This window comes from Danio rerio, chromosome 5, assembly GCF_052040795.2.
Source record: "Danio rerio strain M-AB ecotype USA chromosome 5, GRCz13ab, whole genome shotgun sequence".
In the NCBI taxonomy this organism is placed as follows: Eukaryota; Metazoa; Chordata; class Actinopteri; order Cypriniformes; family Danionidae; genus Danio; species Danio rerio.
The window spans coordinates 25,823,977-25,850,090 of NC_141025.1; the positions used below are offsets into that span (position 1 = coordinate 25,823,977).

Genomic DNA, 26,114 nt, shown 5'->3' on the forward strand with positions numbered 1-26,114 from the left:
AAACGACAAATCAGTGCTGTTTAAAACACGCTAAACAGCTGTGTCAAATGTTCACAGGAAATGTTTTTTTTTAGTACCGAATTTCAGTATCATGACAACCCTATTCTATTCTACATGTCAACATATAGAGAAATCACAACATACAAATGCTCTTCAGAAATTAGCTATTGAATTATGTTTCAGCCAAACAAATGTTATATATTCCAGCAGTGCTGTCAAAAAATATCTATATTTTTAATACATAGTGATATATAAAACATTCAGATTCACTTTTCTTTACAGTACTGGCACTAGATACAGGCTCTCTTGCTCTCTTCTGTCTGACAGCAAGTTCACTAAGATAACAGTACTACACTAATGTCTCCTCTCATTCTCTCAGCAACACAGTCTCATTAGTCCAGCTGAATCTCGTTATAGTGCTTCAGTGACAGCAGTCTAAATAAACCGCCTGCCGCTTGTTTCATTAGTGTTAATCAACAAAAGACAAAGAGAAAATCACTCATTGCTCTTGACTGATTTGCTGAAGGAAAGATAAAATGTATCTAAATTAATTAGTCGCACTTATTTTAAGCTACAACTCTTTCTTTTAATAAACCAGTAACTATGACTTTTGCCTTAGTAAACTCCTAATCTGCAGCCTATTAATAGTTATAAAGGTAGCAGTTGGGTGTAAGTATTACAGTTGGCAATGTCAACCACTTTGGCATCATACAATGTCTGATGTTAAACATCGCAATGGACGATGGCATCGTCGTCATAGGTGGCAGTGAATTAATTATTAATGAATAATTAATTAATTCATAACAAATAAATTGTTTATAGCCTACCGTTTCAACAACCTGACCCACAAGATTGACTTATTTAAATCTAATAGAAATGTTGCACACTTAAAGTTCAGATTTTTAATGCAGTCGTCTTTCTTTTTTCTAGCATTGAAAGCAAATTCACTATAGCAACCGCAACACCCTGTCAATCACTCACAATAGGTTAGCGTTATGTGAGTGACATGACTCAGTATGGTAAACAATAGTCTGAATGTGCTCTGCATTTGACCCATACAAGTGCACAGAAACAGCAGCAGACTCTGTGGCAGTGAGAAAGCATCACTTTACACATAGATAAGAATATGACCTTCTGATGCCCTTGTTTTAGTAGAAAGACCGTAGTATGTATTACCATTTCCAAAAAAACAGACTTTACAACAGTAGAAAGTATTTCTAGACAGAAATCCTTAACTGACATGTAATGTGTATTTGAAACATCATCATTATCATCACCATTAGGTACTTGAATGATTCCACTGATCACATTCCTGCATAAATAAATGCAGCATTTTTCAAAGCATACCTCCAAACTGATTAGGAAGCACAGCAGATACTGCAGAAAGAAGCCTCCTGTTCTGACAGTTGACTCACCTGTTTCTGTTGAACTGAATGGCGAAGTCAGTCATAACGCTCATGGCTTTGTTGGTGAGAGACAGATCCATCTGAATGATGCCGCCACGTCGGGCAAATGTCCCAGAAATCTCCAGCCCTTTAGCCTTCATTGCTGGTAAAAACAACTGAACCCACAGTTAAACAGGTGAGAGTTAGGGGTGTTTTTCAATAGTTTTCTCATTTACTGTGAAAAAAAGTGCATTAGATGGACATTGAATTACTTATGCAACGTACAAGCTTTTTTTTCCCCTAATGCTATGAGATTTGCTTTTTTTATTCCAGTTTCTATTGAATATTATAAAATTATAATATAATACTGATTCAATTTGACTCTGTATTGAAAACTACAGTGGTTTTTGTAGGGCTTTTTTGTTTTCTATTCAAAATTATTCAAAATATTCAAAAATGTTCAGGATTATCTCTTCTTAAGTGCATCACAGTAATGCTTAAACTAATTAATTATACAAGTAATATTAATTATTCACCTTCATAATCATGTTCAACTCCTGTCTCTATTACTATGTAGGAAGTCATTTTATGATCAGTGTTTTATGCCAGTGGCCAGTCACCTGGACCAGAGGGACTTTTGACCACCTCTGTACAGGCTGCTTTCTGGTTTAGGAAAGGCTTTCCTCTCCACAACAGCCATCTCAGTCCCAAGTGAAAGAGTTTTGTTCATCAGCAGGGGACATTGTAAATGTGCAAAGACTTCAGCTTATCCCAGAAAACATAGATATGCTGACATAATTCTTTTTTTTTTAAGTTATTTTTAAAATAGCAATTTGGTTACGGCAGAAAATATATTGTTTTGCAAAAAAGTGCAGCATTAAAGACAAAAATGAAAGGGCTCTTCGCCTTAAATATGTTTCAAATTATTTCTTAAAAAATAGTGACTAAATCGTATCATGAATCGTATCGAATCATGAGTCAGGTGAATCGTTATATCTCTAGTGCCAAGCGTTTGTGTGCTACATGTATAGGCTGTTTTTCCAAATCTGACCAATCAGATGCAACCTTTCAGTCAGGTTTTCAGTCATTTGTGGTGTTTTCAAGCCTAAATTGTGGCATCTTGATAGAACTTTTTAACAGGTATTTATCTAATTAGCTCAGAAAACTATGTATTTATTATTTATTAATAATCAACAATTTAATATTATTATTAATATTGTTATATAAGTATTTGTTTTAGTATGATTATAACAAATATATTATTTTAAATTGCTTATAAAAAAGCATTTTGCAAGTTTGCTATATTGTAAGAAATATCCTTATTGCAACATTCAACAATAATATAGCATATTTCATATTTCCAAAGTATCATGCAGTCCTTATTGCATGCTCCCTAAGAGTGTAGGAAAAGCTGACACATAACAAAACAGAGTTGAAAAAGCAGAGGAACTGCTTATATATGATTCCTGAAGTCACAACCTAAGATATTAATTTACAGTATTGATTGATTCTATACTTACAGTTTTAGGAGCAACATAGAATCCCGTTGGCATGCCAACACCCCCACCGAGGTCAAAAAGGTCTCCCAATCCACCTCCAACAGCCGGAGCATTGCTCAGAGCAGCAGGCATGGCTGCAGGGGCCCCCAAAGCAGCACCCATCTGAGCAGAAAGAAATTAGCATTACAGCTTTACAAGACAATTACAAAAAGGGAGACATGAACAGAAGTTAACTAAGATAAAAGACTTAGAAGGGTGAAATTTCACAGCTCTTAGATTAATGAAGGCAAACCCCTATGTTGATGCTAATGCTTCTCTGATAAAGCACATTTATCAAAGTCTGCATGAACTTTGCAAAAAAAATAAATAAATAAATAAAGAAGTTCTCTGACTTACCGAAGGACTTCCACCGATGTCTCCTCCCAGCTGGCAAAACAGAGAGAGGACAAAAAGTCAAAGTAACGATCAGTGAACAGGGAAGATGGTAATAATTAGGAAGAGGTTGATGAAGGGTGAACGAAACTCAGTGAAAGCAAGTCAGGGTATTGCTAAGAAATCTGCCAGACCATTCAATTTAACACTCTTCTTGCATTCTAAACACTGACTCCTTTAAACTACTTTCAACTAGGGCTGGGCGATATAAAGCATCAATCAATAATAAAAAAATAAAGTATGTAGTTTATACTGCTGTATGCTCATTGTATAATTTACAATCATACCTGTTTTCTTAATGATCATGCATTGCACATAAAAAACATACAAATAAAACCACTGATTAAAAAAAAAAGTTAAGATCTTTAAGTTTGATCAATGATAAATATTCTAAAATTTCTCCAGAAGACACATTTCCTTAAAAAAAACAAATCTGAACAAAAATTCCCTCTCATATCACTTAAAATGTTCATCGCTTTAAATGAAGGTTTTATAGTGAAAATATTATTAAAGTAAAAAATATATATTTTTCTTCACCCTTGCAACAAAGGAGTGTGGGAGACTTAAATGGCCAATTCTACAACTTCACTGTGAAAAATGCTGCGTTCCACAAAATTATTTTGTTATCCCTACACAAATTGATTAAGTTAACTTCATTGTTTTTACCAATTTAATTGGATTGAGCATAACAATTGTGTTGTCCCCAAAAAACAAGAATTGTGTTTTATCAGCTTATTTTAAATATGTAGTTTGAACTAGCAGCAAAAATATATATTTGTAAGTGTTGCATGTACAACCTTGTCTTGATTTAACAACAATAAATGCAGATTTTGCTTAAATAAACAGTTCAAACTTATGAGCGGATTAATTCGAAGATTCTGTAACAATTATTCGATGTTAAAAAGTCCCACTACACCACTGTAAATCCATAAAATACATATTTATTTATTCCTTGTTTATACACTGGAAAAATGGTTCATTGCAAATTGCTGCAAAACATTTATAAAAGCTGAATTTAAACAAACAAATTAGGTTGAACATTACTAAATTTAAAGGTGCAGTATGTAAGTTTGACACCAAGTGGTTGAACTAGGTATTGCACTCTTGACTACAGCCTAAACTCTAATTTAAGTTGTGTTCTAAATAAATGCAACGGCACGTGATAGAAGGAATATTTTCATATTAAAAGGAGGTTTTTATCCAAACAACATGTGGAATTTCTTCATTTTATAAACAGCTTCTATTTCTCACAGGTGAACAACAGAAAACTGACAATGATCACCTCCATAACCATTTGAAATTGAACTTTAGAACTCTGAAATAATGCAAACCAACACATATCAGTGATCCAGCATCTGCATTTAATAATGCTAAATATGTAATAATTAGATTATAAAGCTTACCATTTCATGGGTGTGTGCAGATTCTGTGCTTCTGAATGGCTACATTTAAATTTCTGTCATGTTTCGTCTGGTGTAAACAGCCAATTTGCTGATCATAGCAAATCTCGTTACGTAACGTGTTGTTAGGACACAGGGTTAGAATGTAACCTGCTCACCTAATGTTTAGGTTCGTAATATTTATATTATTTGCTAATTAATAACCTTATGTGGCCTTCTGAATCTGCATCTCATTTTGGAGTCTGCTACTGTCCACCAGAGGTCGCATTTTGGTCATGAACGCATGCTTTGAGAGCCTTCTTGACTGAATGAACGAAATACACAGTTTTCCAACAAGGCAACCCGGGGAGCTGAAAAATAATTGGCTAAAGTGGTATTGGGCGGGTTAAAAAAACTGAAGACATCGTTCCGGCACATAACTCACATCTGACTTTAGCATTGTTTTTCAGATAAACAAGAATGCTCGCTCATGTTTCTTAAATATCTGAAAACATATTGTGGTATTATTATGCTTTAGAACAGTCAAAACTTGCATATAGCACCTTTATTTGGTTTGTTTAAACTCAGCCTATATAAATTGTTAGCAACATCTTAACTTAAAAAAAAATTAAATCCAATGAAACATTTTTTTCAGTGTAGTTTCAATCAAAGACAAATAATAACAAATCAGCTTTTTTGGTGATATGTATATCATTAGTGTGGTATCAAGATTTTAGTCATGATCGCCCACCCCTACTTTCATCATACTACACACTTTATACAAGACGTGCCTACATGTGCAGAACTACAACTACCACTACTAAACCCATATATTGGGCCAAAATAAGAGTGGAAAGGTGCTTAGTGTTCCTTCCAAACTGATCTGAGAGTAATTTATGTTATGCAACAGAGAATAGTCTGAGATCAGCACAGAGGAAATATTTAAGGATGAGCAAGGTGAGAACATCAACACCCACACAGACCTCTCTCTCAGAATAATCAGAAGATGGCTGAGGAGACTGCATCTCGGTCCTGTGGGAAACACCCGGCTGACAGAGCAACAATGACAAACGGATGAAATGTTTACAGTGAGTCAAAGCAGAAGAAATGAAGAGAAAGAGACTGGGGATTTATATAACTATATAAACATTTATGGTGTAATGTGGTTGCATCAAGCCTTGGATTTTTTATGATGCCCAATGACATCACAGATAAATCACAGCCATTGAGATATATTATTAATGCCGAGAATCTTTAAATGCAGGAAAAAGTGGTGGTTGTAAATAACAGGCTTGTGTTGTGGCTGTAAGCAGCCCTCTGCTGGTGTGAAGTGTACATCTGTATACCAATACAAATCCTCAATTCAGACTAATGAAATGGCATGATATGAAAGTGTCTGCTTCCTTTTGACTAAGTTTAATTACCGTATCTGATTCATCGCCCATCTGCAAGTGTAGCGAAAGGATAAAAGAGAGAAGGGGACGGAAAAAATACAAGAGTCAAAAAAGAGAAGACCAGAAGGGAAATGAAAGCAAGGAAAGTCAACTCGAATTATGCACGAGCATCTGTGATTTCTCAACAGACACAATTACATTGGTTAAGGGACTTTGGATGTGTGTTTAAGGAGAAGGCAGCTGATCTGGGATCAGAATCTACACGGATGATCTTGATTTAGTAAAGTAGGTCTGGATGCCAGCCAAGTCAATGCCAACTCAATATAAATGTCCTACAACACACGCGAGTTGAACTGACAAACACATAACCAAAAGCCTGGATGCCACAGTTAATGGACACACAGATGGGACAGATGGCTGTATTCATTCAGGCAATTACACAGTTTTTCTTCTACGTTAATCTAATTTCACCACAATGGGGTGATCATGTTTGAACTTACCAGACTATCCAGACCTCCTCCAAGTAGGTCCATGGCTCCCATCTGCATTGAAGGCTGAACTGAAGGAACAGTGGTTGTGGCCGGGGCCAGATCCAGGTTCAAAAGGTCCCCCAGGAGATCGCCCTGTGATGGAATGACTGCAGGTGGAGCTTCAGAGGTTCCAGACTGGCCAACTTCAGGGCTCTCGGCACTCTCTCCACTAATAGAGACAAAAATTTGACAATCATTTATATACAAAAAGAAAAAAATTATTTTTTTTTAATATCAGGGATGCTAAATCCTGTTCCTGCATATCTACCAAAATGCAGAGTTGATCAAACACACAAGCTGCGTCCCAAATGGCACACTATACACTATGCACTTATTACATTCATATACTGTGCTGTTGAGAGTGTCGTCCCAAATGGAAAACTAAGTTTTTTTAACCAAGCAGAAATTCATACTGTGACCCTATGATGTTTGATAGTTGCCTAAATAGTGAAATAAATGAACAAACTACCAATTAATACCTGCCATGAATAACCACATTTACCATCAAGAGGTGTTATAATCACTCTCATAGGAGAATTTTGCTTTCGCAATACAAAATAAATAATCCAACATCAGTGCCCGAAAGCTCTGCCCCTTCCGCTACGCATGCGAAGCAGCTGCCATTAAGCGAGTGAAGTGTCCAACATTCCACACTTCATTTTACTGGTTGAATAAGTGCATCATCCAGGTATTTACAGTGCACTTACTATTTTTAGTGTTTCAGTGTGAACGCACTACTTGCACTATAACCAACCTTCTGTCTCGCTACAATCCAACTCGCTCTTTAAGATCTCAAAACTCAGGGCTTCTGGTAGTACCTAGAATAGCAAAGTTGAGTAAAGTAGGTTGAGCTATCTCATTTATGGCTCCTAAACTCTGGAATAGCCTTCCTGATAATGTTCGAGGCTGAAACACTGTCTCAGTTCAAAACTAGATTAAATACCTATCTTTTTAGTAAAGCATACACTCAATGCATTACAAACCGGTATTTTGCATGAATGTGCTCCACGCAGGTGAGCTAGCTTGACAACCACCTGCAGGACACACTCCTCTTCAATACACAAGACATTGTGTAAGAAACTCTTATATGCTTTACATGTTTGTTTCTGTGTTTGTTTATATAACTGGTATTTTCATTTATACCAACATCTTTGCATCTCGTTTAAATACACTATGAACAGCAGCTATGCTAATTATTCTCATTCAGAGGTCCATAAAAACTATGCAGCGCTGTTGATGCGATTCCAAGAATCCATAATCCTAGACCAGGCAGTATCCTGAGCTGATGCAGTGGTCGTCATGGAGGAATAGAGTACATGAGACTGATTCCTGAAAAACCACCACAACAGAAGAGTCCCACACCTGCAGTTTCTCCACAATGGACGTCCAGCTTCTCCAGCCTCCGGCACCAAGACTACAGTTCCACACAGGAAGTTTGGCCAGAAAAACAATGGTCATGTTCAACAGAGCCTGGTTACTCTCTGGGTTTTTTTACCAGCAGGACTAATGGCTAAAATAGACAGGTCAGGAGACCTGCTGCACTGAGTCTGCATTTAGATCTATGATTCAGACCCGGGGATTGAGGGAGAAGTCCTCATTTATAGTGTTTATATGAACACGATTATCTTTATAATGATATAAATTGTGGTTGTCTGTATATGAAATTACGAATAACAAATGTAGCAGGGCATTAAATTACTGTTTATTTCTTTGCATTTTAACTTTGTAAACTATAAACGCATGCGTCTCCTCACGGTTTGACTCATTTTGTGAGCTAACTGACATCAACAGTTGTTCGCTCCCCTTCTCCCCTGCTGGCCACGCCCACTCCTGTCCTATGCTCGCGGAGCTCCACACCCATTAATCATGCATCTTTTGAAAAAATTCTGAAGTAGACTTTAACCGAAAGTGCGGGGTGTCATGGCCCTTTAAGCCTCGATCACACTAGAGCTTGAGCTTGCGAAATTCTGTCGTAAAGCACTGTGAAAAGAGGCTAAGTCAGTTGATTAGACGTTTAAAAAAAGCGAGCAATTGCTCCATATTTAAAATTTCTGTACAGAGAGGTCATGTTTTGATCTTCTATTAGTCCCGTGCTATCATGTGATGCTATTTCGCAGGTCAGAATTCCCCAAGCTTAAACTTTTTGCACAAAACTTTAGCTTGCGTTTTTCGCATATAAATAGAATTCTATGGGGCAAAAAGTGAAGTGTTTTATATGATTTAAATAAAGATAAAATAAATGAATCCAAAAAGTAAATATATATAATCGCAATGTCAAATTTTTTTATATGTACAGGTATATAATGAAACTAACATTTTGATATTTAGCTTTTCTGCCATATATTTTGCGATATACTTTGTTATACTTGTAAAGAATTTTTGGTCACACTTTATTTTAAGGTTCAGCTCTTGCTCTAAGCAAACCATTTTGACTTTTGCTACATTCATTCATTCATTTTCTTTTCAGCTTAGTCACTTTACTAATCTGGGGTCGCCATAGCAAAATGAACCACCAACTTATCCAACATGTTTTACGCAGCGGATGCCCTTCCAGCTGCAACCCATCCCCGGGAAACACCATACACTCGTTCATTCACACACATACACTACGGACAAATAAGCTCATCCAATTCACCTATGTCGCATGTCTTTGGACTTGTGGGCAAACTGGAGCACCCGGTGGAAACCCACGCGAACACGGGGAGAACATCCGTGAAGCCAACTTTTGCTACATTAAAACTTCTAATTTGCTCCTTAACAGTTATTAAAGTAGATTAGGTATTGGGTAAGATTAGAGATGTAGAATGATATCATACAAAACATGTATAATTAGTAATAATATTTAATTAGAAGTACTAATAAGCAGGCAATATCTCAATGCTAATAAGCAACTAATTAACAGTGAGAATTGGTTATTAACTTCTCATCATAAATTTTAATTGACTGGGATGACTCTGTTGGAGAGTGAATCATGCAGAACATGTAATAAACAATTTACAAGCATAGATAAATCCAACAGCAAAGATAATAGTGAAATAAACAAGACACTATTTATGGTTTCGTATAAGTAAATGTTAAAATAACACTGCAAAGTCAACTCAACATTGCATATCGTTGCAACGTGACTATTGCAGATGCACACATTGTAATATCAATGCTAAAATGATATACAGTGCAGCCCTAATAAATACAAATAATTAATGTATTCAAAATTTCTTAATTTGTAAATACCATTGCACATTTTTAAAATATATTAAAAATATTTATAATGTCAACAAAAGTTAGAGAGACTCACGAGCCAGCACGAGCAGGAAGTCTCTTGTGCTGAACACCACGGCTGCCTTCCACAAAAGCACTGGGAGGTTTGTGGTAGACTGAAGCCAGAGTCCCAATGTGGCAGATGAGCTCGTCCAGCAGGGTGGGTTCAATCAGGTCTGTTTCCTCTGAGATCAGTGGCTTTTCAGCCAAAACCACCTCTTTAGCAGCCACAGGGTCCGTGGAGAGCAGACGCCAGTAGATGTAGCCACGGTCACGCAAGTCAGGGTTATCAGAATCCTGCAAAGAGAGCAAATTACAAGAAAAGTGAAATTTACAAATAGTGGAGCGAGGGGGAATATATATGCTTTTGCCTTTTTTATACAAAAATGATGCAGTATATGTGACCGTTTCTTCAACAAAGTTACATCTGAAGGACAGAAACTTGTGTAAATAATGCAGAACTCCTTCCAAGCTTCAATTCTTCTGCGTGATAAGATCAAGTGGTGCGCCAGCAACACCCAGAGCAAAACAGCGGTGAGAGAATTAGATCTGGAGGCCATAAAACGGAACCTGGGATAAAGGAGGACATTTTGTATTCTGACAGAACCCTGGCGGCGAGAGCAGCCTGTGGCACCGAAGCTCAAAGTTAATAATGACAAGATTCAATCTCAGATCCCAGTCTGACAGTGCAAGCTCGCAGCTTCTCTGAATATTAATGAGATCACACACGCACCCTAGTGCTCACACACACAAACATTAAACTTGTTTATGCCATCAGTTTAAGAAGCGCATAAAGTCAATTTAAACTGACGCATAATTATGAATAATGCAATTTCCTACAAATCATCAGAAGTGACGGTGTTGACTCCTTTTATATACAAAATGATTATTAAAAAAAACAAACAAAAAAAACAGCAAGGAATTTTTCACAGTTTCCTGTAATATTTTTTCTTCTATTTTATTTTGGGTAGAATAAAAGCAGGTTTTAATAAAAATTAACAAATAAAAAAAAATAAAAAACATTTTAAGGTCAATATTATTTATTAAGCCCCTAAAGCAATAGTTTTTTTTTTCTGATTGTCTATAGAACAAACCCTTTAAGGGTGATTGGACTTTTACACTTGGACTTTTGTTTCGGAACCTTATTTATTCAATTCAATTCAATTCAGCTTTATTTGTATAGCGCTTTTACAATGTAGATTGTGTCAAAGCAGCCTCACATTAATGGTCATAGTAAATTGGAACAGTGTAGTTCAGTTTTTAGTATTTAAGTTCAGTTCAGCTCAGTTCAGTTCAGTGTGGTTAATAATCACTACTTGGGGCCTAAACACTTGAGAGCAAAAAAACAGACTATTTATGAGAAAGTCTTACCTACGATTTTATTGCTCATCGACATAAATTATAATCAGGACGCATGACAGCTGAGCGGGACTCTGAAAATAAATCGTGGAACTCTGTCTAATGTGAGGACATTTACTCGCACAAGACTTGTTTTCGCTATTCTGGTCGGTTTAGAAATGTTGCCGTGTGAAAGCAAACCACACCAAGAACAACATGCAACACTAACAATTTTAATTCTTGTTACGGAAGAAAAGAATAGATCCACAGGTGTGAAAGCACCCTAAATGTCACTTAAAGCTGAATACTAGTATGTTGAAAAATATCTAGTAAAATATTATGTACTGTCATCATGGCAAAGATGAATGAAATGAGTTATTAAATCTATTATGTTTAGAAATGTGTTGAAAAAAATCTTCTTTCTCTTAAACAGAAATTGGGGAAAAATATACAGGAAGGCGAATAATTTAAGAGGGCTAATAATTTTGACTCCAACTGGGTATAGGGTATAGTATAGTATCTTCTGCGATTGATTCATGTTTAATTCAATATAATTATCAGTAAATATTTGTGTGCACACTACTAATTTGAATGGTTTAAAGTTGTTTAATGTGGTAGCATCATTAACATGAAAAGATTTTTTCTGATAACGTCACAAAAAAATCCTCAGTAGAGTAAGGAAGAAAAAGGAAGAAAAGGGCTTACTGAAATTACTAAAGCCTTTTTTAATAAACATAAACCTGTCATAAAACCTGCTGTTTTAATGTGGTGCAAAGTACAAAATTCTAGCCCACAAGCACCAACCTTCATTGTGAGAGAAATAAGAGCGCTTTAGTTTTTAATACGAACAAATATCATATCTTAAAATTGATAAAGTCATATTTTACAGAATTAGAGGAGTAATACAATAATACATCTGATAATCACCATCAGTTCCTGTTAACTTTTTTTTTTATCTGCTTGAGTTTAGCAATAACCAAGCAAGAATAAACATGTCAGGGTGTTCAGCAACAATTCCTTTAAATATCTCAGTTTTATTTTTGGAGTGATTCTGCAAGTCCAGTGTGGTCTTGCTACTGAGCTCTGACATCTGAGGATGGCAACACCTTCAGAGTGTCCATGAAGGTGTGAGCAAATATAGGCGCTGTGTTTTGAGAAGTGTCCATGTGGATTTCTCACCTGTGTGGCGAGACTGAGCACTTGTTGCACAAGCTCCTGGGTCTCAGTGGGTTTCTTCAGGAACAACTTCACAATAGCTGTCAGCAACTGAAGCTGCACCTGAAACAGAACCGAGAAAGAACATTAACACAGACAAAACATGTAGCACAACCTCCCGAGACTAGTTCATGCAAGTTCACTAAAGCATTTAATACAGTACTATTGTATGATTGTCATGATACCAAAATTTCAGTAGTCATTATAACTATCTGATTTTACTCCCCTTAACACGAGAACATGCCAGAGGTTATTGTGTATCTACATTCCACCAATGATTAAAAATAATGCGCACATGACAGTTGAAAGTATCGCTCACCAGACGCGCACATTTACATGCTATTTAAAATTAAAGTATTTAGATGGCACTCTGTGGCACGGCAGAAATATGAACAGTGTCCTGAGTCGTGGTTGGGCACCGTGGACAGTCGCCAACTTTTGACACCGGTGTGTGTACCCTGATAGAAATCTAAATTTAGAATCCTGAAATGCATGGCGCAACGCATTGCGTCGCTGAGCGGCGCTTCTGGTGTGCGACCTTCTTTATAGTCTTCAACTATGATGCTGTGCAGCCCTAGAATGTATCCCTTACCACTGGATGGCAATAATTATTCATTTTAAACGTTATTAAAAAATACCATTTAGGATAACTAGATAACTAGAATGTTTAGTCCATTTGTCTCCCAGTTAAACTGCTTACTTTCATGCTTTTTTAGGAGAAACTGATGAATTAACATGTTGTAAATCCAGCAGCTCTGTATACTCCTACAGTGTACTAATGCTCAGTTAATATTCAGATCAAATAATATGATCATTAAGCTGATTAAATGACTAAATACATGTTCTTACACATATTTGAGAATCTGAAAATTTCACATTATTTTGAGAATGTTTGTCAATATTTGGAGAAAAATGAAAAAGGAAATAAAATGCTATATGCATAAATCGTTGGGCTGTTGTGTATCATGCGATAATCTTGATAAATCACTAAAAAAACTTTATATAAATGCATTCTAAATAATGAGTAAAAAAAACTCATGCATGGAAGTCAGCGAGAGTATTTAAACCTTATGTGTAAAAGAGTTGTAAATAACTCAGTTTTAGCTAAAGTCGTTGACTGGGATACATGGATATTTTATTGAAAATCTGTTGGGTGTAGGCACATTTTACTATGTGCTAGTTCTAGTAATAAAACTATTTCACAAACAAGATTTATCCTGAAGCAGTTTAAAATGCTCCTGACCTGTGTGCTTTCATCATGGAAGCCTTCCAGGAAGCTCTCCAGCAGCTCATCGGCATTGTCAATCCTCTCTGCATATTCACCCACAATCCAGATCATGGCTGCCCTTGCCTCGGGCTCATCCAGAGAATCCAGGTTCTCACACAGAGTGGCAATCACGCTCTCATACCTGACAACACATTCAGCCAGAAAGCATCGATGAAGCAGCAAAAAGACAAAGTTGAAGATGACTGGTTTTTAAGGAAATACAGTACGGTACAGTAAGGTTTGAAGTGGATCATCACCTTTCATTCTTGTCTTAGGAAAATTTAGAAAAACCTTTTTGATCCACTTCAAATATTGACTACTGTATTTTGTATATGAAAGGAAGGTTCAAGCTGAGGCTATACAAGGACTGTGAGCCTCAGAGAAACAGATAAGGATACTGTTTAGAAGGAGAAAAAGAAGGGTCAGGGACAGAGGAAACTGTAAAACAAGCTCAAAAAAATAAAAACCTACTTGTTGGGGTACTTGCGGAAGATGTCCTTGATCACCACAATGGCTTCCTGCACCACATAATTGACCTTGGTCTGAATGAGGTCAAGCAGTGTGCTGACACAACGCTCTGCTGATTGCTAAAACAAAAACAGGACAGACAGAAAGAGTCATGATCTATTAGGACGCCAGTGGGATCATCCAGAAATCAGGCCGTTGGCTTTGACTCATATCAAGTTGAATTGTTTCATTAGCAGAGATGAACTTTACAATTAAAACTGAACACTGATCAGACAGCTGGTGGAAATGATAATGTGATCCTAATCAGGGTCAGGCCAGCTCACCTCCACTTTAATTGCACAGCGGCCAATGGCTCGTACAGCTTTACGCACAAAGTCTACATCCACTTCAGTGGCATATTCCTTTAGCTCAGCCAGCACCTACACAACACAAACACACACAGATTTATCACAGACTTGCATACGAGAATGAAGACTGAAGTTAAAAGATTTAGCATTTAAAAAAAAAAAAAAGAATGAACATTATTAGGGTCTGCAGCTTTTACGAAGCTACATTTAATACTTTAATGTGTTTAAGACCAAGTAAAGAATACTTAATTAATTTTTTGAAGGGAACACAAAACATCAGTGTGTTTCTTTAGGGAGCACATGATAAAGTATTAGCAACACAAAAAAACACTTTGTACCAATTTTCATTACTTTTTAATTCATATGACAAAATTACAGTTAAGGTCTGAACAGTCTGCTCCCAAATAAAAGACTATGAAAATGGTTTTCATTGTACCTTCTGATCACACAGCAAAATGAGTCATGTTTCTCAGAATTGTTGACTTTTCTTGTGCAAAATATTCTTAAAACACACATTTACTTGGACTTGGAAAGCTACAACACAAGATGAAAAAACCTTCTGTTCTGTGAAACTTTAAAGCAGGGGTCACCAAACTTGTTCCTGGAGGGCCGGTGTCCTGCAGATTTTAGCTTCAACCCTAATCAAACACACCTGAACAAGCTAATCAAGGTCTTACTAGGTATACTTGAAACATCCTGGCAGGTGTGTTGAGGCAAGTTGGAGCTAAACCCTGCAGGGACACAGGCCCTCCAGGACCGAGATTGGTGACCCCTGCTTTAAATGAAGAGAGTTTATGATTAAAAACTAGAACAAATGTCTGCCAATGGGCTTGAAAAAAAGCAGAATATGTATACTTCATACTGCATTGACAGATTTGTTCTTGTTTTAAGCATAGACTTACTTTTGGGCTGTTTCTCAGAAAACAAGACTTAAACCTCCCTAATTTTGCATCTCAAGTAAATGTATCCTGATTTAAAAGAATATTTAGATGAGAGATGCCCAAACTAGGGCCCGCGGGCCAAAGCTGGCCCATGGTAACCTTTGATTTGGCCCACCATCTCAATTTAAGGCAGTATTTTGTTAGTTTGGTTGTTTTATTGCTAAGCTCTGACAAAAAAAAAAAAAAAAAAACTAATTGAAATTAAAAGTTGAATTAAATGTTTTAAAATGATTTTTTTTTTTCTCAAAAGTACACACTGTCAGACAATGCAGAGACATCAGTGAGCAAATGAAGGCAAAGGCAGATTCTGCTTGACTAGTGTATTTAGCATTGATACCAATGTTGTAAATGTAATGGTTTATGTTTTTATTGTAATAAGTTATCATTTTATTAATTATACTGCTAATTAGCTAATACAACTTAAAGTAATGTTTTCTATTTATTTTTAAATATTATGAAAATTTGATAATTACGTATGGCAACTTTAATGTAATAGAGTAATAGAGTTTGGTATATTTACCATCGGCCCACAGCTCTCAGTGATATTTGGTTTTTGGCCTTTCATACAAAAACATTTGGGCACCCCTGATTTAGATGTTTGTATTAAAACCAATAATACTGAACAAGGTTTTTTTTTGCAGTGGTTGCAACATTTCATTCCAAAACTTTAACTTAAGAGCATCCATATGTGTAATGTGTTTACCTGAGCAATGTTGGCCTGAGAGGCCAGGCGGATCATTATATCCAGCTTCTCCAGCTTGACATAGATTGGGTCATTATATTTCACAAAGAAAACCTTCATCTCATGCTTTAGGATTTCAGGCCTGGTGGAAACAGTAAAAATGAAAAGAGAAATGATCTTCAAAAAAATAAATTTAAACCCACAAATCATCTTTTCATCTTCAAATAATCATATTTCCTCCAGATCTGCACCTACCGTTTCTGTACGATGAGGTTTATGTTCCTCAGGGCAACATACTGCAGTTCAGGTTCAGCGGAGAGCAGCGTTACCAATGGAGGAGCAAGTTTCTTCAACAGAGTGCCATAATAATCTAGATCTTTCGGCAGCATCTCCATAAACTTCATCAGAACCTTCACAGCAGACAGCACCACGGCCGAGTTAGCATGAGAAAGCCGTGGAGTCACACGCTCGCAGATACTGTAGAAAAAAGAACGAAATAAAATGTTCAACAAGGTAGAAGAATACGATTTTTGGGGGGCAAAGACATGCTGTGTAGTTTTATTGCTTAACACTAGAATCATCAGGGGTTGCTGTACACATAAAATTGCCAGTGTGTAAATTTTTACCCACACGTGCACATTTCTGTTTAGAAATGGCAAAAAAAGTAAATAAAAAAACATTTCACTGTATTATGCAACTGTTAAAAAAAAGAAGCGTCTAGAGTCATAAAATAATGTCTAGTCATCAACATTGTTTATGCTGTTGTTTTAGTTTGAGTGTTTTTATGCAGGCTACACAAATCACTTTCAAAATGGTTGTCTATAAGCTAAACAAATCACATTGACATTTAGAAGTAAATACATATTTGAGTGGTGTAATATAATGCAATGCTGTTAATCATATATTAAGATGTAAATTTAAATTAAAATTACAACAATGAACAATGAACAACAATAACAAAGCGATGACTAATTGAAGCGCACAGCTTTAACTAATTAACAATTAATTGGTTATAATTCATAGTTTAAATAGGAGAACAACGCCAATAAAGTTTATACATGAGTTTGCTTAAACATCTCAATTTGACTGTGCGTTGCATCTCTGAGGCTCTGGATGGCTGTAAGATAAGTTGTCAGATACTGAGGCGTCCCAGGTCGCATCACTTTTCCTGCCATTAGACTTAGTTTTTCATAGCATTTTGCAATTCTACTACCACTACAAAACGCCTCTTTTACTCAGTGACTTTATTTATTTGTTTATTTTAACCACAAATTCACTGAGTTAAAGACATTGCATGGCAACATTCAAAGTTAAAATATAAATCAAGGCATTATATACAGGGTTCATACACATTTTAACACTAAATTCCATTACTTTTCCATGATTTTTCCAAGACTTAAAGTAAATTAAATTTCATGACCTAAAGATTTATGCAATGTCAACATATGTGTGGTAAAAAACATGTTAAAATTTATTACAGCATAACGTAAAACACGCAACAATCTATTTAGTTTCAGCTTATATTTATATCTATGTAAAATTGATTTAGATAATGCTTACACCATACTATTAATGTGAGAGTGTGATTGGCCAAGGAAAGAAAAGAAATAAATAACCTATATTTAAGCACACAGATATCTATTTTCCATGACTTTTCCAAAACTTTGTGTTTTTTTTCTGATTTTCCAAAACTTTTCCAGGCCTGGAAAATACCATGTCAAAATTCTATGACTTTTGCAGGTTTTCCATGACCGTATGAACCCTGTATATAGCAGGTAAAGATGCCCCATTTTTAGACTTAGTTTTATTGAAATGTTTAACACGGGGATCTCAAACTCAAATCGTTGGGGGGGGGCCCATTGCAGTGACTGACAATTTATAGAAGAATTAATTTTCACATTCAAGCACAAGAAAAAAAGTGGAAACCTGACGTAATTGATGCACCTTAGGACAACATACATGACGTTTATATTTCAAGCATTACCTGTGACCAGTGATAATGCAAATTAGCACATTCATCCATCACACAACTACTCAAATATATCTGTGGCCGTTGTGTAAATGGCCGAGCACTAGACACACACTCAGTTATTCTTCCACAGAGTATATGCAGTCAAAACTCCAGCTGTTTTTTCTTGTTGTACATATTGAAGGGGTAGTTAAATTGCTAAGAAAACAATACAATTAATAGGCATAATAATAATAATAATAATAAATTATTATTATTATTCTGTCCCAACCAATTGTTGCTTAACCAAAAGTTTAACAGATATCCTAAAAACAGCAGAAAGCTGGGTAACTTTAGTGACTTAACTTGCAATTGTTCTTCTCAATATGTGTTTTTTTTGTAAAACTACAACACAGTAAAAGTATGTACATATTCACATTAACTTTTAAAATGTTCAATTAAACCAGCAATTAAATTTTAATAATGTACATAGTTTTTAAACAAATCTTAATGAGAAAAATCTATTAAATGGGATAATTTCCCTGGGTTTCCCTGTGGTTGTTCTTCAAAAATTCCAGAAAATATAATTATAAAAAATAAAAAATAGAGCACTTACAGAAATAAATGTTAACTTTTAAATCAGCCACAGAAATAATCTGCATTTGCGTTATTCTTGACTACACAGACTGAAAGTCAAAACCACAAGTGGCTACAGTACAGGTGACTGCACAACAATGATAGTGATTCAAAAATATATATGTTTGGAGAGCCGATTATAATATATATCCATTATATTTTGACGTCAGTTGTGGGCCAGAGGGAGAAAGAGGGGGTCATAAATGGCCTGTAAGCCGGCAGTCCGAGACCCCTGGTTTAAAAATTTTATCTCAATGTTTTAAATCTAAGAAATGTTAATTAATTCATATATTTATTTGATATTTTTCAAACAGGAAAAGATGAAAATATAATCGGGCCTGACACAGCATGAATGCTGTTTTTCAGCAGGTTGCGGGTCTGCAGAACATAAAAACGACAGACACCCTTACCATCTCATCCATCAACATATAAAAACAGTACAAACAATCACCAAACATACAAAATGAAGAGACAGGCTACTATCTACAGCGATAATTGAACATCAGATGATGAGCATGTGATTTAAAAAAAAGGCTCAGTGTTGGTATTGTTTTCAGTCCCATTTCAGGCTTTTGTGAATGCATAAAAGAAGGATCTTGGTCCATAAATTAGTCAATTTTAGCAGAAGTGAATGACTGGGAGGCTTAAATGTTTTAATAAAGCCTATGAACATTTGGAAAACAGCAATGAGTAAAATTTACCCAGAGCAGTTTTACTGTTAAATTAGGGCTAGTTTAAAAAAAAAAAAAAAAAAAAAAAAAAAAAAAAGAAGCTGATTCTGAACAATCCAAATTTGATTCTTAATGATTCATTTAGATTAAATCAATAGCAATTTCAGGCACTACATTGCTTTATTAGTTAAGCTAATCAATGTATTACGCAGACTTCATTAAAGAGAGTGTTTGAGTCCACCACCCTGAAGTGATGAAATAACAGTGTCATCTGACCTCTGAGACTCGCGGTCATCACGGGGCGTGTAGTTGGCCAGGCAGTCAAGGATGAAGATCTGGCCCCATTCAGTGCATTCATTAAGGGCTGTCAGGAGCTTATTAATGGTCTGAGGGTTCAGGTCCAGAAGGTTGCTGTTAGGATGAGACTCTGCTATCTCAGACAGAGCTGCTACTGCATTTGCTACCACCTAATGGAGGAGAAAATAACAAACACATTAAACACAAATTTGTAGTGTGTCTGCATGGTCTTGAGTTTCACACAACACCAGCATGTAATTCCACACCATGGAGACTGAAAGCACCATGGATGCCTTTAAAAAAACATAAGTGCATGTGCAAAAAATGTCTAGTTTAAAGGTCTCACCATAGGGTTGGAATCAGAGATAAGGTCTTTCAGTGTGTCCAGGAAGCCCTGGTCTTCTACCAGCTGGGCGTTAATGTCATGGAGCTTGGCGACACAAACTGCAGCAGTCTTCCTCACGTAAGGGTCTTCATCTTTTAGACACTTCCTCAGAGGTTCACACAGATACTCCGTGATCTTGTCCACTCGGATGCAGCCCATCGTGCGCACAGCTAGAGCTCGGATCAGAGGATTCGGGTCCTCACAATCCTATAGAGAAGACACATTAGACCCAAAACTTGGGCATTACTGGGTATACTGTACAGTTCGCTTGTTTGGAGTCGGCAAGTTCCAATTAGAGTGGGAGAAATAAGTATTCAACACGCCACAATTTCTCTCAGAAAACTTATTTCTAGATGCTGTAGACTTGAAATTTTTACGAGATGTTGGTAACAACCAAAGAAATCCAACTATGAAAAAAAATATTTATATATATTAATTTGTTTACAAATGAAGTTATGTGTAATAAAATAAATGACACAGGAAAAAAAGTATTAAACACATGAAGAAATGAAGGTCTAGAAAGGCAGTTAACGCCCAGACAGCAACTGAAATCTCTTAGTAGTTATTCAGCCACCCTCAGCCCTTCCTCATTGTAAATTAATATTAGCTGCTTTAGTTAATCTACATCAGGGGTGTCAAATTCCTGCTGGGCCGAAGCCCTGCACAGTTTAGTTCCAACCCTGCTCCAACACACTTACCTGTGGGTTTCAAACAAGCCTGAAGGACTCAATTAGTTTGATCAGGTGTGTTTAATTAGGGTTGGAACTAAACTGTGCAGAGCTGCGGCCCTTTTGGAACTGAATTTGACACCTGTGATCTACATTATCAGGATGATGAAGATGAAGCCAGAGTGGATATTTCAGTAAGACAATGAACCAAAACACAGTCAAGGAAACTCTCTAATAATTTCAAAGTAAGAAAATCAAGCTGTAGTATGGCCCAGCCAATAACCTGACTTGAATCCAATAGAAAATACAAAATAAAGATCAGATTTGACAGACGAGACCCACAGAACTATTCACATTTTTAAACTCTGTCGAAGTCTTTGACAAACTCACATCCGAGCAATTAATGTGATTTCATTCCCCATATGAGAGCCGTCTTTAAGCCGCCATAAAAATAAAACCCTTCATATATAGTATTAAATACATTTCAGTAGTTCAGTACTTCCTCCTTGTATCATTACATTGTTATAACACATAACTTTTTATTTATTTATTTTGTTTTAATTGTATGTTTGGATTGTTTTTTTTTATCAATTCCATGACAACAGATCGTTTAGAATATTTTTCCCAGAATAAAAACTAAAAAAAAACAAAACATGAGTGTTGAATATTTTTCAACAGTGCATTTATTTTATTTTAAATACATTTGCAGAAATGGAATTTCTACCATTAATGTGGTAAAACAAAATTTAAAACTGAAAATGGGTGAGAGATAGAGGGAAATAGGATTTTAAAAAGTCCCTGAGCTATTAGATCCAACAAGTGTTTATTATTATTTTTGGTTCACTAATATAATAATAATAATAATAATAATAATAATAATAATAATAATAATAATAATAATAATAATATAATAATAATAAAAACTTAGAAAACGCATAAAAACATGTCTTTTTCAAGTCATGTTGGAGCTCTGTGTTTCTTGTCTGGCGCGAAACATTTTTACTGTCTTTTAGAAACTTCTTTACTGTGAAGTTTATTAATTTCCTCCAAAAATCCTATTAACTCTAGGTTTTTTGGTCAAGTTTGTTGAATTCCCCTGTATATTGCCGTTAATTGTCACACTTTATCTTGATAGTCCATTTGTTGAATTTAAGTTACATTGCAACTAATTCTCATTAGATTTTAAGTAGACTGTTAGGTCGGGGTTGGGTTTAGTGTAAGTTGGCGTGTACTTGCAAAGTTTCTTATAGTCAGTTAAATGTCTGTTGAAGGAGCAGTATCAGCAGATATTAAGCAGACAATCTACTAATACTCAAATGGACCATCAAAATAAAGCGTTACCCTGTTAACTACTATATAGAAAATTTTGATTTTTTAACAGCTACTGTATGCTATATAGAGACTTGCTATTTTTTCTCCCATTATCTTTTTAGGAAATACCATTATCTCAGAATAAGATAACCATGAAATAGATGCATTTCCCCACAACAATAAAAAAACAGAGCCCCACTGCTTGAAATAACTTTCCTTTTGATTTAAAAAAAACAAGCAATACTACCACCTCTATTGACCTTATTCTAAAATGCAGAAGTGCGTTTTCGCGATTGTTTTAGAACTTCCGATTCAGTCGCCTATGAGAGAAATGACTGGAATAAACGGCAGAAAACGGTCAAACTACTTGCTCTACAAACAAATGTTTGCATTATGTAAATGTTCATATGATTTGTTTATTATACAGTCTTTTAGTAGATATATTATGAGACTTGCTTTGATTACCAAATAAGTGGATCTAATTGGATTTGCATTGTAAATATTAAAGAAAGTTAAAAAGGTTTTTTTTTTTTTTATATCATGCATTACGATTTTAGTTACAATACTCCTAAAATCATAACACATAAATCCACAGTTTCTTACAAAATCCTTCACAGAAATAGCGAAAAAATGTCCGCAGATAATGTCTGGCCCTAATTACATGCAACTCAACATTGTGACAAATAGAAAATATTTATATATAATAAACCACAGATCCAGGAGGCCCTGGAAATGTTTCCGTTTTCTTATTTGATGTGATAAGCTATATGACCCACTAGTTGGTTGCTTTATAATGATGTCTATCTATCTGTTCTCAGGTGTGTGGGAGGCCAGCAAAAACTAATTAGTGCTGATGGAGCACGCTGACCTGCAGACGATATTATCCTATAAAGACTGACTATTTCAGTCTTCAAAGAGATGCGTTTCTCTGCTGTTACCAGGCTCGTGATGAGGCTTTTAGGCACTTCACTTTTCAGAGCAGCGGTTTTAGCTGTCTAAGTGTTTCATCATGCATGCATTTCAGCTTTTTCCATTGGAAAGTAAATGAAAAACCTTGTAATCATGTCTCAGGACAAACAATATGATAATATATTTACAATAAAACTATTGGCCATTTTATTGATGTACGAGTCCTACCTTCACAAAAGTGTTGACTGCCATAATGGCCATGTCTGGCTGGCTCTTGGCATAATTCATCAAGTACAGATAGACCAGCTTTTTCAGTTCCAGGTTATCTGTCTGCATGCAGTTGACAACATCAGGAAACAGAGCACTGGGAACAAAAAAAAAAAAAAATATTCAAACTACAACCATACTGTACCAATGGAAAAGAAGGATGGTTGACATTAGGAGTATGCAATATTCATCATCCACAAACCTGATAATACTGTAATCCTTTTTTTTATGCAGATGACATCAAATATCATATAACTAAAAATACTGTAGGCATGGGATGATAACTGTTTTCAAGGTTTATCGCGGTTTGGAAAAGTTAGGGTTTTAATCCCACTAACATTTTCTGCTACACCATTCCAAAGGTGTATATATAAGTTTTTTTTATGTGTTTATGCGTTTTAAATCTGTGCTTTTGAAACTAATGAAGATAGCAGGAGTAAATGGTTTATTTTAATTATTTAGCCAGACATTTTTACTGTTCCAAAACATTACTATGAAATATATTGTGTTAAATAGGGGGGAAAAGTTGTTGGTTTTTACCCAGACATATAAAAATAACTTCTTTTAGAGCAGCAATCACAATATCGTCAAACCGTGAAATTAAATTTAAATTTACTAAATCCACCTAATGGGACAAGACTAATTACACAACTAAGTGTAATTAGTTGAAAAATCCCTTAAGATGCAATAAGAAATTATTTTAACAAACATAAATGACATTTCACAAATACACTAAAATGTAAAATACATAAATCTGTCAAGTAAGTGGTGGTTCATTCCATTGTGGTAACCCCTGATAAATCAGGGACTAAGCAAAAGGAAAAAGAATGTATCTGACAAGTAAGTGCATTAAGTCAATAACATTAAAACTGGCATTAATAAAATCTCATCAATCTATTGTCATTTCTGATATTTGGGATTTAGATTTAATGCAAGTAGAACAAAGTAAACATTGTAAACTAAGCTTGATTCAAATAATGTATTGTAAAATGTACAGTGTAAAATGTAGTGTTAAAGTAAAAGATTTTTGAAGTGTGTAAACATTGAAATAAAGTGAATAAAAACCTATTCCCCTTGCCCACAGCTATCATAACATGCTATGTGCAAAATGCAGATACTATAAAAATATTATCAATTCAAATATGTTGGTGTACTGCAAGTAGAAAAGAGCAAAACATTAAGAAACATCAATATCTGTGCAATATCCATTTATACAATAAGCTTATCAGACATATAGTATAGAGTAATATTAATGATGTATAGTTTATATATTATATTTATGTTTTAAAAATAGTTATATATAGTTTAATAAAACACAAATAGGCTACTGTGCAACAAAAAGGATCTAAAAGTGTCAGAGAGACCGAGAGAAGCTGTCATTTATTCATCCTAACCATACTTAAGGTCTTGATCGTAACATCTATTTTTCATCTCTTCTGTTTATAGCATGTCATAGCATTCACGTGGAGAAAAAACAAACAAACAAACGGTATCTTGTCTAACTACGCCTTTCATGAAATGGAGTCACCGTTTACTGTATAGTAAATTCTGATTGCTTTCTGATTGGCTCCCGGGATATAGCGGCTTTTGCTTTCAAATGCAAATGGCGTTTAGAGGCTTTTGCAAACAAACTGTTATTTCTGAATGCGCTGATGCTGCAATTTAAATGATTTGAAGCAGAAATATTTGTTGAACGTACTACGTGCCTAAAATATTCTCTCAATATCATTATCTCATTTTTGGCAGAAGTGGCGTTTAGCGAACTCTTAGATTAGATTTTTTAATTATTATTATTTAAAGATTTGATAGACTACAAGTAATATCGCACACTAAACAGTACTATTTCCCCTTCCTGAAAATGTTATAGAATACTTTTTTTTTTTTAATATGCAGTGATATGCATTAATGCTACAGTGAATCATTCATTAAGACAACCAGCAAAGTATTGGCACTAAAAAAATTCCCAAAGCAAATATTCTGTAAAAGAAAAACAGCATTTCATACCTGACATCTTTTCCAACGGTCATAGATGCAATGACCTTCTTCACAGCCTCCTTCTTCTTCTCTTTCTTATCACTGTTGAGCTCTGCCTTCAGCTCAAAGATCTCTCCTGAAGAGTCAAAAACACATACAAACAATTATGAGTGAGAATGAAGAGCATTCAATAAACAGTGCAAGTACAGAAAAACTTTTTTAGTAAAGTTTTTTTTTTTTTCTCAAATTGTATAACATTTACATTAGATACATTTCAGAGATCATCATACATCAGAACACACCCTTAGGCACACATACATACACATACTCTTTCTGCCACATATGATATCCTATATGTGCAAATGTAAACATATGTTGTATACATAAGAAAAAATAAGACAAATAGGGGAAAAAAAAGTAGTTGTACTAATTAAATCCTTGTTCTGTGTACACTTTCTTGGCTTGTGTGGTTTAAATTGCAGTAAACACAATGTGCACAGGCCTAATCATGTGTTTGGAAGTAATCTAAATAAAGCAAGAGACTCCAAATCTTATTCAGACGTAAGCCTCATTAAACTCTACAACTAATGTCAGTGTACTGTGAACGAAACGGAGCATGAATATCTAAAATGGTGCTTAATGTAGTTCAGTATATCTGCATTTAAATGTGTAATGTGGGGTTAATGACCAAACAGACACAGTAAATGATTAAACTTCTGACATAATACGATACGCTAATTCTAAAACCGCTGTATTTGAATGCAAAAACTGAAAAATAACAAACCTTTCTTGGTAGTGGTGAAATATTTGGAGTCTGTCATCTTGGATCCCAAGCCTCGGTTCTCCTACAGAGCAGCAAACAAAAAGCAGACAATAAGAAAATTGAGGAAGAGACTAAAGGGAGGTGGGATAC

The 26,114-nt window shown here is 35.3% G+C and overlaps 1 protein-coding gene across 16 annotated transcripts in view; it reads right to left on the minus strand.

Annotated features, from left to right (window-relative positions):
- The window catches only part of ap1b1 (adaptor related protein complex 1 subunit beta 1), a 56,407-nt gene that overhangs the window by 23,852 nt on the left and 6,441 nt on the right, over positions 1-26,114 (minus strand). For 4 of the 16 annotated variants that reach the window (XM_087252333.1, XM_087252338.1, XM_087252330.1 and 1 more), the window contains exons 2-19: positions 25,986-26,046; positions 25,232-25,337; positions 23,189-23,324; positions 20,034-20,279; positions 19,667-19,857; positions 16,391-16,612; positions 16,157-16,277; positions 14,489-14,584; positions 14,169-14,284; positions 13,674-13,839; positions 12,395-12,493; positions 9,915-10,174; positions 6,590-6,788; positions 6,120-6,140; positions 5,679-5,744; positions 3,281-3,310; positions 2,906-3,046; positions 1,416-1,561 (exon numbers count right to left, since the gene is read on the minus strand). In XM_087252333.1, coding sequence (XP_087108459.1) covers positions 1,416-1,561; positions 2,906-3,046; positions 3,281-3,310; positions 5,679-5,744; positions 6,120-6,140; positions 6,590-6,788; positions 9,915-10,174; positions 12,395-12,493; positions 13,674-13,839; positions 14,169-14,284; positions 14,489-14,584; positions 16,157-16,277; positions 16,391-16,612; positions 19,667-19,857; positions 20,034-20,279; positions 23,189-23,324; positions 25,232-25,337; positions 25,986-26,022 — 2,399 coding nt within the window. In that variant the 5' untranslated portion in view covers positions 26,023-26,046. The remainder of the gene's footprint in view (positions 1-1,415; positions 1,562-2,905; positions 3,047-3,280; positions 3,311-5,678; positions 5,745-6,119; positions 6,141-6,589; positions 6,789-9,914; positions 10,175-12,394; positions 12,494-13,673; positions 13,840-14,168; positions 14,285-14,488; positions 14,585-16,156; positions 16,278-16,390; positions 16,613-19,666; positions 19,858-20,033; positions 20,280-23,188; positions 23,325-25,231; positions 25,338-25,985; positions 26,047-26,114) is intronic. The other 12 variants (XM_087252336.1, XM_087252341.1, XM_087252331.1 and 9 more) reach the window with 3 other exon arrangements.